The sequence below is a fragment of the Phragmites australis genome, chromosome 2 (assembly GCF_958298935.1).
Source record: "Phragmites australis chromosome 2, lpPhrAust1.1, whole genome shotgun sequence".
NCBI classification, from domain to species: domain Eukaryota; kingdom Viridiplantae; phylum Streptophyta; class Magnoliopsida; order Poales; family Poaceae; genus Phragmites; species Phragmites australis.
Genome location: NC_084922.1, coordinates 35,968,890 through 35,986,813, shown reverse-complemented (window position 1 = coordinate 35,986,813; position 17,924 = coordinate 35,968,890). Strand labels below are relative to the sequence as shown.

The following is a 17,924-nucleotide window of genomic DNA, read 5'->3' as shown; positions in this document are numbered from 1 at the left end:
GGTCGTGTCGTGCCGGCCCGACCCGTTAGCCGTCGTGTCGTGCCATGTTTGGGCGTGCCAACAGTGTCATACCTCGGGCCGGTCCATGTTGCACAGCCCATTTGGACATCTTTAATCTCGGAAAGCAAATCCAAGGTGAATTGGGAGAAAGTTTGCCACCCAAAATCGCTAGGCAAGCTGGGCAATCGAAAAAATTCACGCAAGCCCTCAGGCTGCGCTGGCTATGATAAGAGTGGACTTTCTCCCATAAGCATTGGGTCGGTATGCTGTTACCTTGCGATGTAACGGATAGACAACTATTCATAGCATGTGACAGATAGACAACTATTCATAGCATGTGACAGATAGACAACTATTCATAGCGGCAACGAGCGTATAAATAGAAAAATTTTACAGTGGTCTCGGAGGAACTTGAACCATCTATTTTTTTTTATCGGATGGTCTAGATTAGTTAGAATACTACCTATTATTTAGAGGTAGTATGAGTAGTATATGATATGAGTATATGTAGTATAAGGGTATTTTTAGGAAAAAAAATAGTATGATAGTTATATCGTGCAAATTCATAGGTTTAATGTTTAGACTGACCTTAGTGCTGATTATTTGGTTGACCAATTATTTGGGAATTAGATATAAAAAAAGATTGCAGTACCCTTCAATGATACAGTGGGTAAATATTAATATTATTATCGTAATTACAGAAATATCAAATCACGTGAACAATCAAATTAAATTTATACTATCTCCTACCTATAGATAGTATAAATAACCGTAAAAAAGCTCTATAAACAGGGGATGAGTACACGATCGCCTTTTGGGAATCCCACTGGCTACATGCCATGCGCCCCAAGGATATAGCACCAAGCATCTTTCAGGCATCCAAGAGGAAGAAACGAAGCGTGAAGGAGGCCTTAGGCCATCTCCAGCAGCTACCTCAAATTTTCATCCTCTAAAACACTATTACAGCATCCCATATCACTATTACAGCATCCCTTATTTTTTCATCTCCAGCAGCTACCATATTTTCTATCTTCTACTCTTTTTTTTTCTCTCGGGACCCGATGTCAGCCTCTATGAACAGTACAGCTACATTGGCGCTACAGTAACAGGCATTGTTTTATGTACTCCGGGCCCACTGTCAGCCTCTTTTAGCACTGTCGCTACAGTAGTGCTACAGTGTTGCGGGTGCTACAGTAGCTCCGCAAATTTGCAGTCCAAATTTCTCTCTCCGCAGTACTGTAGCAACACTGTAGCGTACTGTAGCACCGGATGCAGATTCTGCTGGAGTTGCTACAGTACATGAACAGTGCACCGCAAATCACTGTAGCGCCCGAATCTGCAAAAATACCTCCTCTGCTGGAGATGGCCTTAGAGACGGTAACTGTATCCTGGAAATTGACATTGCAAAAATCACATCGGTGCAGCACATCACTGAGTTCGTGATCCTCTGGGACAAGGTGCAGCACATCACTGAGTTCATTGGCACCTGTTTTATTTTAAAAACATAAAGGATGAAGCGATAGCGTGGGTCACGAGTAAATTAGGCCACTTATTAGACCCGGTTAGTCGTGATCTTTGTTGACACGGTGTAATTTCCCTGTTCAGCATTCACGAGGCTATTCACTATGCATTCACGAGACTATATCTAATGGATTTCTGTCACGGGTGAAAATACCGTCGTGAAAGGATTTTTTTTTCTTTTAACACTCTAATAATTTTACTTTACGATTTTTATCATAAAAAGATTCTCAGAATTATTCCCTTTATGATAGGATTCTCTTCTTTTACTTCGTGATTCTTCTCGAAGTGAAGCTGTTGAAGATGAGAAAAAATAAAGTAATAGAAACGGAAAAAAGAACTGAAGAAAAAACGAAATAAAAAAAAATATAGTTGAGGATGATCTTACTATATAATTTTTTGAGCATCCCCTCCTGCCTCAGTTATAAAAACATACAAATCACACGTCGCGCGAGCGCACGAGTATATATAACCCACCACACGCGGGCGGGCGCCGCCTGCGCCAAAAGCCCCGTGCCGTCCGGCGTTCTCCTGAGGGCGCCCGTGCTAACCATGGCCGCGCCCGCGCCGCCACCGCGCATCCTCTCGCTTCTCCTGCTTCTCGTCGCCATGGGGCTCGGTGCCTCGGAGGGCGGGGCGGGCGCCGACAACGACGTGCTGCGGCGGGCGCAGCGGCCGGAGTTCGCTGCGTGGATGGCCGCCGTCAGGGGTGCCATCCACGAGCGGCCCGAGCTGGCGTTCCAGGAGCACGAGACGAGCGCGCTGGTCAGGAGGGAGCTCGACGCGATGGGCGTCGCGTACAGGTACCCGGTCGCCGGCACCGGCGTCGTCGCGGCCGTCGGCACCGGGGCCCCGCCGTTCGTCGCGCTGCGCGCCGACATGGACGCGCTCCCGCTGCAGGTACGTGTTCGTTCCGGGATTTGATATGGAGCCTTGTGGTGTAAAATCAAGAGGAACAGCTGAGATTTCATCTCGTAATTGATTTTCCGTCGCAAATTGGACGATACATTCAGGTGCCTATCGAGGATGCCGTGCCATTTGGACTGTTTCCTTTTTCTTTAAAAAAAGAAAGATTTGAACCGCTGAAAGCCTACTAGAATGGCACTAGGTTTTCTCAAGGCTCCCGCTAGCAAGGGCAAGGCTACGCTGTGATAGAATTCAAACTATGAAGAGTCGTGCACGTTTTTAAGTGTCTTTCGTCGTGTAAAAGTGCAAAGTCAAGCAAGATTACATTTAGAATCCGGGATAAACTTTGGGGAACGAGAAGAACAACTTGTAAAGTTTAGTCAAACAAGAAGCAGATCCTATCTAGTTCATGTGTTAACCTCAGTAAGTTGACTTTTTAATCCTGTTGCTCCGAAGTTGCATTCCCTAATAAAACTTTTCATAAATTAGGAGGAAGTGGAGTGGGAGCACAAGAGCAAGGAGGCCAGGAAGATGCACGCCTGCGGCCACGACGCGCACACCGCAATGCTGCTTGGCGCCGCCAGGATCCTCCACGAGCGCCGCCGCGAGCTGCAGGTTGGTCGTAACCTCATCGTCGTCTTCTTCTCGAGTCTCCCTCCGCTGTCTCACTATCTCTCACGCATCGTCGCATCCTTCCAACAGCGTCTAATAACATTTGTTTATCTTCTAATTGTCTTCGAGCAACCTGTGTCCACGTCAGCTTCAAACAGTTTGCTGGATTGTTCACTCGTCTGATTTGGAATTGTTGATGTTCATATTGTGCGGTTGCACATTCGCGCGCAATTATTTATGCAGGTTTCATTCAGAAACAGTTAGCATAAGCATTCATTTGTTGCGCCGTCATTTCCCCCCGGTAGATTCCTCAAATCTGTGTGTTCCCCTTTAAAGCGAGATGAGCGTGCCAACTCCCCTCAGCATCCTTCTTTGTTTTCTTTTCTTTTCTTTCAAATGGAAGATAATTTAGCGCTTAGATTTGCTTTGTCTCCTCACTGTTTAGACATTAGACAAGTGGTAATTGTTTAAAATGGACCATCCTTTGGATTTGCGCTGCCACCACTGATTTAAAATGGGCTGCTACTAGATGGATTTACAGAGCAGGCACATGTCGCATTGCTTGATTTCTCTGCTAAAACGTGCACATCATATAAGATTTTTCCTCCTTGCAACAAGAAAGATCTTCGATGAGACAAGTCAGATGTCTTTGTCAAAAATGCCTGTGTCCCACGGAATCCAGTGTTTGTCAACAAAGACATGCCTGCCAGCCCGTTGAGGAAACCGCGGGGAAGCTCTTGTTTTCCTGCTGACGTCAAGCTCCTTCAGAGACACCTGGTCGGGCAGATAGGTATTTGGGATCTGCTAGGATGCTTGTGTTTTGTTTTGCCTTCAGCGGTAGACGTTTTATAGTACGCGACTAATTTGACTTCGATTTGACAGGATTGTCTCTTCTGATGGAGGCATGGAGCCGTTTAACTGTTTCCTTCGTGCAGTGTTTCTGCTAGCTCTTAAATGTCTGTTGGAAACTTTCAGATAAGAGAGGGGCCCAAGGTCCATTGAAATGGTCCGAAGGTTAGACGAGAGACATTAATTGAATGAGAAACTGTGTATTATAATTAATGTCATCTGTTTTTTTAACAGTACCATCCTATTTATATGTCATACCAACCACTTTCTATTACAATATACAATAATACCCCTCTAACTATCACATTCTCGATATATTTAACAACAATGTTGTATTATTGTTAAGTATATCAACCCTATTTACAATATACCTTTCTACATCCTCGGTTGCCAGCATCGATTTTGCCTCCGCCATACTTCTGAAGGTCTACGATCGATGGCACCTTTGGAGCACCCTCAGTCGTCTTCCTCACGGCACCATGCAATGGTCTTCGCCTTGCCTTCGAAGACTCACTGAGAGCTTCGCCCGTGACGGCGCCTCCGGCATCCCTTCGGTCGGTTCCCTCACGAAGCACAACAGAGATCTTTTGTCAATTTTCGAAGGCCTGTCAATAGCTTCGCCGATACCGGCATTCGGACACGCTTTGGTGGCGCCGAGCGTCCGTAAAGTACCTTCGGCATATTCGAAGGACTCCTGCAACATGTCAAACCCACAACAACTATAAGTTGTTAGTAAGCAGTGGTTGTAGAGGCCTTTGACCCTTTTCCGAAGGGGCCTGTGAAACCATCACTAAGAGCAACCCCCTACGGGCAAGGCTCTTCTTCGATGGGCCGGATTCGTGAACTAGATGCTAGCGTCGAACGTCGTCCCCTTCGGCCCGTCGAAGGACTCTCGGCCTAAGGTTTGTCTTCAGCGAAGGAGCCCCCTTTGCGTCTGATCAGTATAACTTTGTGCTCGTAACATTTTCTAGTGAAACATCTCAAGTTTTGTGGTGTTTTTAAACTGTTTTGCATTAACTACCACAAAGGGGACGGTTTGATCTCGAATGGACGCCTTAACTGCCACTAGGGACGGTTCGGATCTCAAACTGACGCTTTAACTACCATAAAGAAGGCGGTTTGGACCCCGAACCAACGTATTTTCAACTAGCCTCAGACTTTTATCACTATATATTTCACCCCTAAGGTCATTTTTATTGTGAACTCTGTTGCTTCAATCTTGCCTGCACAGCTCTTTTCACCTTGCACAAAGGCATCTGCAACCCTTCGTACACACAATCCAGATAGCCTAACACAATGTCTCCAAAGAGAAAATATGGCAGACCGAAGACATATTGGATTGGACGATCTAAAGTTGATGATGAATCCTTAGCCAGACTGATCAAGGAAGGTTTTATTAGCAAAGTCTCCAAGGTCAGGCTCCCGAAGGACTAGGAGTTTCCTATGCTGGAAAAAGACGAAGCCTTGTGTTCATGGATTACTTTCAGGTCGGGCTTCACCTTCCATGCAATGAGATTGTCCCAAAGGCTCTGAAAAGTTTTGAAATCTTCCTTCATTAGTTGACACCGAACACCAACGTACAACTCAATCTCTTCGCTTGGGCGGCGCGGTCAAAGGGAGCGAAGGCCTCGGCTAGAGCCTTCGTTGTAGCTCACCAGCTCCATCACCAGCCGAAGCCAGTCTTCAAAGCCAGCGTGCAAAGCGAGGCCCACTACAACTGTGTCAACTTTACCTACTGACCTGGCCTGACAACGTCTATCGTGGCCTACAAGAATAAGTGGCCGAAGGACTAGATACAATGGTGGTTCTACCACAAGGTGGACAAAAAGGAGTACCTTGTATCCAAGTAGAGTACAAAGGGAACCGAGCCCCAAATGTGCCACTAAAGGACTCACAGCGGGCGTCCTTTGAGGCATTCACAAGGTGCTCGAAGTACTTGAGTATGTGTGACCTCATCGAATAGTTCGTGGCAGCTAGGGTGTGGCCTTTGAGCGAAGGGTGGTCCATCCCTGGCTTCGTCTCAAAAGGACCAGAGGGACTCTGCTGCCACCCCAGCTCGATGTTAGAGGGTTTACCGGTATGTTCACTGAGCCCTTCTTTTTTATTGTTCTTCGATTTTCTACCGTTCTTATGTTTTGCCCCGTGTAACAGATTTGACAGTAGTTGAGGCAGAAGTCGAAGTCGTGCTTCTTCTATGAAAATTCACCCAAGCAGAGGCTCAAATATGCGCCAAACAGGTCCTCAACCATCGGCTCAATCGGATTTTTGAGCTATGGGGGCTCGCTTACCAGGATAGGCCAAAGCTGTCCAGGTCCTCAACGGCTCGTGCCAAAGGTGATCGCTCTTCAAACACTGACATCGACGAAACCTCTACCACTAAAATTCAGAGGAAAAGAAAAATTGGGGACCCTCCGGTTGAAGGAGCCAGAAAGAAGAAAGCTCTGGCCTTGAAGAAAAGGCCTCCCCCAATGGCCTTCGACGATTTGGGGGGGAGGGGTGAAGAAGACCTCAGGGGTTTTGAAGCCATTCCTACATTACGCCTTCGACATGTGTCCCCAAAGGACGCACTGGAAGTCCCCATAGCTTCGTAGAAGTATGCTGCTACTACGCAAATGAATCTCGCCCCCTCTTACTCAGCGATGACGAGGAAAATGAGTTGTTGGACCCGCAAGTTGCTACAAGACCACCGGTAGAAGAAACAGAGAAAACCGATGAGCCTAAAGGCGCTAAAGGAGCAGGATTGAGTCATCCCCCAGCTCATCCTTCAGCTCTACCTCTAGCTCCAACTCGATTGAAGCTAACAAAGCCACAGAAATCGAAGAAGAGGGGAACGCTTCGCCACCTCAACCCCATCGCGCTGGCCAGGATCTCATGTCTATTAGCACCTCACGCTATGCTAAGGAAATTGATACTGAAGCATTCAAGATTTCTTTGTTTGAACCGAGTTTTGGGAAGGTGAAAGATGCAAATAAAATATTCAATAGTTTTGTCCTTCCCAAGCTCGAGATACAACTGGCGTGGAAACCTACCTCTGAACTCATAGACGCCTTCGACGTGGCAGCTACAAAGGTATTTTGACTTGTCATTAGGCTATCCTTCACATGCCCGTTCTTATATTGTTGTACTATCATAGGTTACGCTTCTCTCATGCACTCTGCGCAAACAAGCAAAGCAGGCAAAGGGTCGTGCGAAGGGCGTGGAGGCCTTGAAGGCCATGTATCTCGCGTGGGTGGAAGAAGCCGAGACCAAGCAAAAGGATTACGTTCGACAATCGAAGGAGGTCGTTCTACACTCGCAAGAGCTTGAAAAAGAAGTGGCCAGTCTTCGCTCGGGTACGTGAGACATTGAACAAAAGGTAATGACCCTTCGCACAAGCACTGAGGCGTCCCAAGCGAGTGTATTAGAGCTTCGAGCTCTTTACGATGTTCAAAGAGCTGAAAACCAATGGTTGCATGAAGCATTGCAAGAGGCGAAGCAATTCTCCTGTGATGCAATTAAAGAGCGGGTAGAGGTCCTAGAGCCAAGGGCAGTCAAGGCTAGCAAAGCTATCAACTAGACTCTTGAAAAACTAGGTGCTTCGGCCGTGCCTCCAACGCTCAAGGAAGTTGATCTAGGCGACCTTCTCAATTGGATCGCTGAGTCTTCTGGCAGCCTTTAAACTCCAACCCAACTATATGGTGACTTCTGCGCCATGGTATCAGCTCAGAGCCTCATCCAATCAATTGAGTTGACAGGCTACGACCATCACAAGGAGCTTTAGAGCCAATCGTTCTTCTGCCCTCCGGATTTTTCCACTGGAACAACGTCGAAGGCATCAAGGGTCTCCACGAGATCATTTACCAGCAATTGCTGGTGTAAGCATGGGTGTGATCGGGCCCTTCAAGAGGCGGAGAATAACCATCTTTGAGTAAGTGTCTTTTGGTACACCTTTGAATCTGTTTGATCATTTCTCCGCATATTTTTTATTTGTTTTCGCTAAGGCTGTAGTGAAGAACAAAGGTGCTTCATCTTCTGTGGGACGCTCCACTCAAGGAGCCCCCCAGTCTGCCCATTTGCAAAGCATTGGCGATGAGCAGGTGTGAGCGATGAGCGATGTATTGTCACGAGTTTGAAACACTTTATGATGCTTGAAACGTGTAATATACACGTTTGTTTAACTTCTTATTAAATATTTTGACAACCTTCGCTTGCTGAGCAGGTCTTGCCTTCAGACACTGTGCATGTTGTCGAAGATGTTGTATCGATCACCATGATGCGAGATACTTTTCTCATGTCTTGGAATTGTTGGGATTCTTTCCATCGTTGCCATTCTACCATAAAGTTTGGCAAGTATTGGCGAGCGAAGGCCAGGTTATATGAGACGATAAATGCTAACTCAAAAGCATTTTCAGGGTCATTCTGCCCTTCAGACCTAGAGATCCAAAGGACCGAGCGGGAAATCCACAGGATAGCGTGCAAAGACTATGAGCTTCCGCTTGTTTTCGTCGAACCGAAAACTGAGCCACTGGAGGAAACCTATGGATCCCCACTCAGACATTTTCAATTTTTTTATCGTCGAGGTCCAGATGCTTCACACATTACACCATATACCGATGATCGTAGTGCCTCACCTGTGAGTTCACCTAGCACCTCTTCAAACAGCTATATCGGATCCCCATGAGATCTGATGTAGTCTTTTCATGCTAGTCAGGGCATTGCTTTCCAATTTGGTCACATCCATTTGTGACTTTGTAGATCCTGACATCTATGAATTTGCCGAATAAACTTGTTATCATTTGTTGTAGTCTCTATAAGTCCTCGTCCCTAGAATTTTGAGCCGCAGGGACCTTCGACAGCAATGTGCATGAAGTGTCGATCGAAAAACATTGTGCCCCCGACTTTCAAGCCGTAGGGACCTTCGGCAGCAATGTGCATGAAGCGTCGATCGAAAAACACCCCCACGACTTTCAAGCCGCGTGGAACCTTCAACAACAACCTTCTATCCGAGTGTTGCTTCAGTATTCACAGTACATTTACTTCTACACTTTTTTTGTGAATGCCGCACATATATTGACGAAAATGTAGGTTTTGCATTTCTAAGCAATTTGAGTGTTACTTCAACTTCATTGGTACCGAAATGTAGCCCCCACTTTGGCCTCCTTTTCTTTTTTATCGTTGAAATCAAGGAGTTTGTTTTGTGTAAGGAATCGTCCAAATAATATTCCAATCAATCATCAGGATGATCATTTGCTTAATCATGACCATGATGATTATCTGGAATACCATCCCTTGGTGAATGGCAAGCAAATTTCCCACTTCTTCCCATATGTGAGATTACAAACTCGTAACATGTCTTCTAGAACCTGATTCACCCTCTCGGTTTGACCATCGATTTGAGGGTGGTAGGCAGTGCTAAGGAAGAGCTCGGTTCCTATGTCTTTATGAAGGCTCTTCTAGAAATATGAAGTGAACTAAGTGTCTCGATCTGAAATGATCTTGTTCAGAATCCCATGAAGACAAACAATCCAAGTGAGATATAACTCCACATATTGCTTGACCGAATATGTGATCTTGATAGAAAAGAAATGAGCAGACTTTGTCAACTGGTCCATATGACCAAAATTGAGTCTTATCCATGAGAAGGCTTTGCCAATCCAGTAATTAAGTCTATTCTGATCTCCTCCCACTTTTAGGAGGGAATAGGCAAATGTTAGAGCGTACCGGCTAGCTTGAGGTGCTCGGTCTTCACTCTTCGGTAGACATCACACTTCGTAATATATCGAGCGATTTCTCGCTTCATGCGAGTACACCAGAATCTTGACTTGAGGTCCTGGTATATCTTGGTACTTTCTAAATGAATATAATCATGAGCTTCATCCAGAATCTTCTTCCTTGGTGCCTTAACCTTTGAAACAACTAGTCTTTTATCAAACCATAAGACACCCTAATTATCTTCAGAAAAACATGTGTCCTTGACTTCCTTCATTTTCTCTCGGATTCAGGTCATACCCTTGTCATCCTTTTGAGCTTCCTTGATCTCATACAGGAGGGTGGATTTGATCTCCAAGTTTGCAAGAAACCCCTCCAGGACTATTTCGAGCCCAAGCCTACGGGATTTATCATAAAGTGTGGCATTTCTGGGCTTAACCATAAGACAATTGCATCGAGCGTTTTGACTTAGTGCATCGGCGACCATATTTGCCTTACTGTGATGATAATGAACTTCTAGCTCATAGTATTTGATTAACTCGAGCCATCTTCTCTGTCTCATGTTCAGATTTACTTGAGTGAAGAAGTATTTGAGACTTTTTGTGGTCCGTATAGATACGACACAGATTTTCTAGCAGATAGTGGCACCAAATCTTTAGAGTGTACACAACTAACACAAGCTCTAAGTCATGAATTGGGTAGTTCTCCTCATGACGCTTCAACTGGCGTGCGGCATAAGCAACAAGCTGACCTTCTTGCATGAGGACACATCCGAGGCCTATGTGCGAAGCAGAGCAATAAATGTCAAAATCCTTGTCCACTTCGGGTTAAGCAAGAACGGGAGCGATCATGAGCAATTTCTTCAAAATTTGGAAAGCTAACCCACATTCGCTCAACCACTCAAATACACTTTCTTGCTTCAATAGCTCAATCATTGGCTTGACAATCTTGGAGAAGTTCTCGATGAACCGACAATAATACCCCGCAAGTCCGAGAAAACTCCGGATGTCTGTGACATTCTTGGGTTGAACCCAATTGAGGACTTTTTGCACTTTGCTCAGATCAACGGCAATACCATTCTTGGATAGAAAATGACCCAGAAAAGTGACTTCGTTGCGCCTAAACTCACACTTGCTAAACTTGACGTAGAGTTGGTGGTCTCGAAGTCGGCCAAGAACAACATGGAGGTGCTCCACATGCTCTTCCTCAGTCTTGGAGTATATGAGATGAAAACCACGACAAATTTATCGAGTTCTTCTATAAAGACTGTATTCATCAAGTACATGAAGAATGTCAGTGCATTGGTAAGACCGAAGGACATCACAGTGAATTCATAAAGCCCATAACAGTAGAGAAAATCATCTTTGGAATATCCTCCAATCGGACCCTTATTTGGTGATAGCCTAACCTCAAGTCAATCTTGGAGAAAACCCGAGCACCAGTCAGTTGATCGAACAGAATATCAATCCGAGTAATCAGATACTTGTTCTTGACAGTGACTTCATTCAACGGACGGTAATCAACACACATCCGAAGAGTTTGGTCCTTCTTCTTCATAAAGAGCATCGGACATCCCGAGGGTGAGGAGCTCGGGCGAATGAAACCCTTTGAGAGCAACTCCTGAATCTACCACTTTAACTCCACTAACTCATTTGGAGGCATCTTATACAACCTCTTCGAAATCAGAGCCGTACCTGGTAAAAGATCAATAGAGAACTCCACTTCTCGGTCAGGTGGCATTCTGGGAAGTTCTTCTAAGAAGACATCAAGAAATTCACAGACTATAGGAATATTTCGGAGATCTGTGGTAGTGGCAACCTTCAAGGTTTACAAGTGGAGACCACCCGCTCCAAGGTGAAGAGAAATCCGCACACTACTTGGATTCTTGAGAGAAACCACCCTTTTGGCGCAATCAATACGAGCACCATATTGGGTTAACCAATTCATTCGTAATATGATATCTACTCCTTTAGTGTCAATGAGGATCAAATTTGCAAAATAATGAACTCCTTCAATGAGAATCTTGGCCAAAGGGACGAACCGATTGGTTTGCAACTTAGCACCAGGTGCATCGATACGGAATGAAGAAGGCAGGGTTTGGGTGGCAATATTGTGACTCAAAACATACCCTTCCTTGATGAATGAATGAGATGCCCCAGAATCAAAAAGCACAATTGCAGGGGAAGAATTTATGAGTAACATACTCATCAATACATCGGCGTCCTCGTGAGCTTCCTCGGTGGTGGTGTAGTTCACTCGGTCACACTTGGGAGCGTGCGCCATCTAAGAAACTTGGGGAATGGGTTGAGCTGACTGTGAAGGTCTTAGAGCAGTCGCCATGGCTCTAGGCTTCAGGAAAGGGCAATCCCGCGCATAGTGATAGACACAACCACAATTGTAACACAGGCCGCTAGGACCACCTGTCACACTCCCCTGAGATATGGTAGGACTTGGAGGTTGTCCTTGAGGAGCGGAGAAAGATGGACGCCGCACTATCCACATTGGTCGTGGAGCAGTTGAGGCTGACATGTGAAATGGAGGAGGTTGAATCTCCATTCGAGTACGTTGAGAGCTCCCGCCCATGGAAGACGATAGAACCCTCTTGTGTTTTTTCTCCTCCCGATGACCCTTCATCTTGAACTCAACCATGAGGGAGGTGCTCGCTAACTTGTTGAAGTTGGTGAACTCATGAGCTGACAACCGGTCTTGCATCTTTGAGGAGAGGCCATTCACAAACCGATATTGCTTCTTCTCATCGGTGTTGATCTCATAAGACGTATATTGTATAAGGTAGTTGAACACCTGCACATACTTCATGACAGGCTTGCCTCCTTGCTTGAGGTCCAGAAACTCCCATCTCTTGATCTCCACAACCAGTTGGGGATGTGATAATCACGGAAGGCTTGGCGGAACTCCGTCCAAGAAGCATTCTCATGACCCAGAGACCAACAATATCCATATGGAGAAGTTCTCCCTGTCGTTCAATCATCACTAGATTGACTGGTGGGTGAAGAGCGGTAACCATCTTGCCATGCCGACAAGGAGTACAAACAATGTTCTTCTCAAACTAAAGCTTAGGCAATCTTCGGATCAAGCATAGGACACTCAAACGAGTAAGGAAATCAAAGCTCATGTGCCATAATCTCCTATGCCACATCCAAAGCTTGGAAGAAGGTTGAGCAAGTAAACACTGAGAAGAACTAGAAATCTCAGAAAAAATCAGCTCCAAAAACTCTCCCAACTCGAGAAATCTTGCAAATCAAAGCGCTAGAAGAATCAAGAACTCGAGAAGTATCGCGCTTGAAGCGCATTTCCAAGTCCTCATCTAGCAACTGAGATATAGAAAGCAGGTTGTATCTTAGATACTCAACCAAAGTCATATCTTTGAGAGTAAAACTCTCATTTACCCTCACCATTTCTTTGACCTCCACTCTACCTTTCCAATCATCCCCGGAAGTGATGTACTCGTGATGCTTTGTCAGGGTGAGGCTAGAGAACCATGATGAATCTCTGGTCATGTGGCGTGAACAACTATAGTTAATAAGCCACTTGTTCTCCAAGCCTCCACCTACCACCTACATAGAAGAAGAATAGAAGATAGATGCTCCATACTGGGGTTAATCAAAAACCTACTAAGAATCCAGTACTGGGTCATTTGCCTTGATACTGAAATTGTAGGAGCATGCAACTCAATACCAACATGCTAGGGACGAGTACCACGATAGGGAACATGTGTTCCGCCAAAGCGCTAGGAGTCAAAGCCTCTAAAATGTGGACCAAAACCATATGAGTCATGGTAAAATTCACACTGGGCAATGCCTTTAGGAAGAGACTGAAAAACGCTATAGACTCGTGGGTAGGAGCGAGAAAAAGACTTATGTACACAAACAGAGGGGCGATACATGTCCCGGGTACTCCATTCTCACTCACGCCTCTCATCTCTCTTACGGAGAAAGCAAAACCCAATAAGGTGACCCTCTCTCTAGTAGTAGGTGCAGTGATAGTGTCTCTTAGGAACTCGACTGCTAGTTACTCTACGCTCTTTCACAGGTACCCTCATCTTAGGTTATGGAGCTCTCTTGGGTGTGGATTTCTTCTTTGTAGGTTAAGGTGTAGGCTTGTTCTTTTCTGGCATGGATTGTGAGGCATTGATCTTGGCTTTCTCCGACTCTAGGATAGCGGGTGGGGTGAACACAGTCTTGTCAAAACTGGTGTAAGTAACTCTCTCAAAGCCCAAATCCAAAGTTAACACAGCCTTATCAGCATACATCTTGATCTTGGCCAAGATCAAATCCATTTTACCCTCGCCTTATGAGCACTTCTCAACAAGAAAAGGAGGTACTCATTCTCAGCCATGAGCTTTACTTGCCCTCTAACCAGTTGAGCTTGTCCTTAAGGATCATGCAGGTGGGACACTTAGGTTGCACATTCGTACAACTTTCAGCACTCTCTAATCTAGATTCTAGTTTTTTTATGCGTTTGTCTCTTACTTCATCATCCTTTGAAAGCAAATGGCAATTATTGCAAGCACCTAATAGAGTAGGTTTAGACTCCTCCTCAAGGGGCTTCTTCTCGGTAGTCTCAAGGCCACTAGCGAATTGAGCATGCACAGTTTAAAGCTCGGCAAGATCACTCATGACAACCAAATAACTTTCATAGTCCTTATCCTCAACCTTGACCCTACACCTAAGCAACTTAAGCTCAAAATAAACATATTCATAATTAGGCCTAAGCTCCTTCAACTCACACACAGCTTTCTTAAGTAACCTATCATGGCTAACGAGAGCATCATTCAAGGTATCGACTTGGATGAAAAGATGATCGTAGGAAGGTAATACCTTGGAGGGATCAAGCTCGAGGTCGTTGTCGTTGTTGTCGTCTTCCATAAAGTAGAGGCCGGTGAAGTCTTTGGGTTTTTTCTTGTTCTTCACTTGTGGTTCCTCCTCCTTCGAGCTCTCCTCCGAGCTTGATGAGGTGTTGATATCGCTGAGAGCTACCACGAATGCCCTAGAAGCCGCATTGGCCGCCTTCTTGACCCTCTTATCACGGTTCTTCTTGAAAAGGGGCTTCTTGTTCTTTTTCTTGTGCTTGTTATAGGCATGGTCGTTGTCTTCCCTCTTCTTGAGCTTGGGGCAGTCCACCTTCAAGTGAGTGGTATCACCGCACTCAAAACAAGCATGGGAGCCCCCTCTCCTCCGGTCTCTTCTGCTGTTGTAGAAGCAGGTGAAAATCTTCATGATGAGAGAAAGGTCCTTATCATCCAGTGCATCCACCTGCTCCTCTGTGATATAAACCAAGAAAGACAAAACAAAACCACTCGGTGAGATGTTAGCACAAGAAAAGCTAGCTCCAGCTTGATTGCCACCATTTGGTCCAGAAACCAACGCCATATTCTGATACAGGGGGTTTCTGAGGCCAATCCGAGCCACCTTAGCTATCTTGACGGACATGAACTTGCTAAAGAGTTCATCATAAGTTAGCGTGTCGTAACTTGGTGACTCTTCAATACTCGAGATCTTCACTTCCTATATGCTACGTTCAAGAGTATAGAGAAGCTTGATCGCCCTCTCATGATCAGAATAGGGCAAAACACCAGTGGATGTAAGGTTGCTCACAATTCCATCAAAACGAGCAAGCATAACATCCAAAGATTCACCAGACCCTATAATAAACATTTGGTATTCTTGGATGTAAGTGCTTTAGTGTCCAGCTTTAATCTGATTAATGCCTTCATGGAAGACACTCCGAGTAGTCTAGATCTCCCGAGCAGTACGGATGTGCTGAACCCTATCAAATTCATTCCGACTCAGGCTGGTGATCAAAATATTTCTGACATTGTTGTTAGTCTCATACTATTCGATTTGAATCTAAGTCATGCAAATAACAGGGATCTCATAGTTAGAATCAACTACTTCCCATATTGCACTTCCTTAGCTTAGAAGATAAGCCTCCATACGCACCTTCCAGTACGAAAAGTCTCTTCTATCGAACAACAGAATCTTCTCACTTATCTCCATATCGCCTACGAATCACAAAGTCTGTTAAGGTCAACAAGTGATCAAACCGGCTCTAGTAACAATTGTAAGACCGAGAATGACGACTAGAGGAGGGGGGTGGATAGGCGTCTTACAAATTTCTTGCGATATAGATGGCCTACTCCTTATTCACCTAACGCTCCTTAAAAACGTATAAATGGAATCATAAATTTTAGAGAGATAAAGCGACAAAGAAAGTTGCAAGACAATATAGCTTCACATGAAATATGAACCATAGGCTCTATTTAAGACCATTTAATGTGTCTTTGAACATAAAAGCTTAAAACTTGAATAAACAATAAAGCAAAAAGATAGTCATCGAAAAAAATAACTCTCCAAGTTGATGGTTTAAAGATAAAGGGATTCAAGACCTCTCAAATACATGAGTATATGAAAATTTATGCCTCTAGCAACAAGAAGAATAACTTCCTAAGATTGAAAAACCGCAGCTCAAACACAAAAACAAAAAACAAAAAAAAAATCACAACCGAAAAAGAAAAGTTACGAACTTAAAGGGAACCAATAGAGAGAGACTAGAAGAATGAAAATTCAAGCATATAAAAAAACATAAACTTTATTACTTAAAGAGGTCAGCCCTATTTTAAATAAATTACAAAGATTTTTCTCAATTCTTCGTACCTCACAGTACTTAAAACTATCTTTTATTTTCTCTTTTTTAAAAGTTAACTTATAAGATCGTTAGCAAGATTCACTTGTATATCAGTTTTATCTGTATCTCATCTATTTTTTCCTCTTTACTTACTATAGTAATAAAAACTCCCTGCTATCTATACCCATTAGAGCTGCGATGAGATGCGCTCGTGTTCTGCGGCGTGAAGTTCTGTCATTTTCTTGCTGTTGCGATTTCACACTGTGCAAGAAAAGCAAGAGGTAGCCCAAACGATGTTCTTTTGCAGGGCACGGTGATCCTTCTTTTCCAGCCGGGCGAGGAGGTGGGCATTGGCGCCAAGAGTATGGTGGAGACCGGCGCCGTGGACAACGTCGAGGCCATCTTCGGGTTCCATGTCACTGTGATGTTCCCCACCGGCGTGGTGGGCTCCAGACCCGGCCCCCTGCTGGCCGGCTGCGGGTTCTTCGAGGCTGTCATCACCGGGGCGGGCGGCCACGCGGCCAACCCCCACGGCACCGTCGACCCCGTCGTGGCCGCCTGTAGCGTCGTCCTCAGCCTGCAGAGTCTCGTCTCGCGGGAGGCCGACCCGTTTGACTCCCAGGTACGTACGCTCGAACATGGCAAACTCCCTTAGTCCCTTGCTCCCTTCCCATGGTAATGGTAATGGCGCCTGTGAGACGATTGTTTTTTCTTTCGCGAGCGCAGGTGGTAACCGTGACGAGGTTTCGAGGCGGCGGCGCGTTCAACGTGATCCCGGACTCCGTCACCATCGGCGGCACGTTCCGGTGCTTCTCGAGCGAGGGCTTCATGCAGCTGAAGCGGCGGATCGAGGAGGTGATCGTGGCGCAGTCCGCGGTGCACCGGTGCGCGGCCGCGGTGGACTTCAGCGCCGGCGGTAGTCCGCTGCTGCCCCCCACCGTCAACTCCGCCGCGCTGCACGAGCACTTCGTGGCCGTCGCCACGGAGACGATCGGCGCGGGCGCCGTCCGGGGCGCGATGGAGCCGTGCATGGGGAGCGAGGACTTCGCGGCCTTTTCCGAGGCCGTCCCGTCCTCGCACTTCTACTTCGTCGGGACGCGGAACGAGGCGCTCGGGGCCGTGCACGACGCGCACTCGCCGCACTTCTTCGTCGACGACGCGGCGCTTCCCTACGGCGCCGCGATGCACGCCAACCTCGCCATGGGGTACCTGCGGCGCCGCGCAGCGTCCAGCGGGCTCAGGGACTCCCACGACGAGCTGTAGGTCTATCGCCACGTGTCGCGACCTTCGGGTCGGCCGCTGCGCTGGCGGCGCCGGCTTCGCGCGCGCGCTCGCGCCCAAGGCAGCTCGACGAGCTCAAGAAGGCCAATCTGAAGGCGGCGCTTGTCATCGTCGAGCACTTGCGTCGGGATCCGGTTCGGTATTCAGATAAAAAAAAAATGTAGGGATGCATTGTGACTGATCATGCAGTCCGATGGGCGGGTGTAAAGCTGGTGAATCTTACGATGTGATTCTTGGGGGGCGCGAATGATGTAGAGAACCTGCCTGATAGAGGTGCTCATGTCTGAATTCTGATGCAAAGACTGATCTGGGAAATGAAAGCTCACCGGTGGACTCCAACACTTCGCGCCCTTAAACCGCAGTACTCCAGTTACGATCGTTTTCTGATTGGCTAAGCAATGGGAGTGTTCGGTTGCCTGCAATAA

The 17,924-nt window shown here is 46.2% G+C and overlaps 1 protein-coding gene across 1 annotated transcript; it reads left to right on the top strand.

Annotated features, from left to right (window-relative positions):
* Positions 1-1,984: 1,984 nt before the first annotated feature.
* On the top strand, positions 1,985-17,838 carry LOC133908573 (IAA-amino acid hydrolase ILR1-like 2). Its single transcript, XM_062350652.1, has 4 exons — positions 1,985-2,418; positions 2,914-3,039; positions 16,526-16,840; positions 16,945-17,838. The coding sequence occupies exons 1-4, from the start codon at positions 2,071-2,073 to the stop codon at positions 17,479-17,481; spliced, it is 1,326 nt and encodes a 441-aa protein (XP_062206636.1). The 5' UTR covers positions 1,985-2,070; the 3' UTR covers positions 17,482-17,838.
* Positions 17,839-17,924: the final 86 nt, after the last annotated feature.

What these genes read in the sequence shown, in the direction of transcription:
- LOC133908573 (XM_062350652.1), top strand. Translation starts at nt 2,071, where the DNA reads ATGGCCGCGCCCGCGCCGCCACCGCGCATCCTCTCGCTTCTCCTGCTT. An exon ending in TGGACGCGCTCCCGCTGCAG is followed by an intron (nt 2,419 to 2,913) that starts GTACGTGTTCGT and finishes TTCATAAATTAG; the next exon opens with GAGGAAGTGGAGTGGGAGCA. An exon ending in CCGACCCGTTTGACTCCCAG is followed by an intron (nt 16,841 to 16,944) that starts GTACGTACGCTC and finishes TCGCGAGCGCAG; the next exon opens with GTGGTAACCGTGACGAGGTT.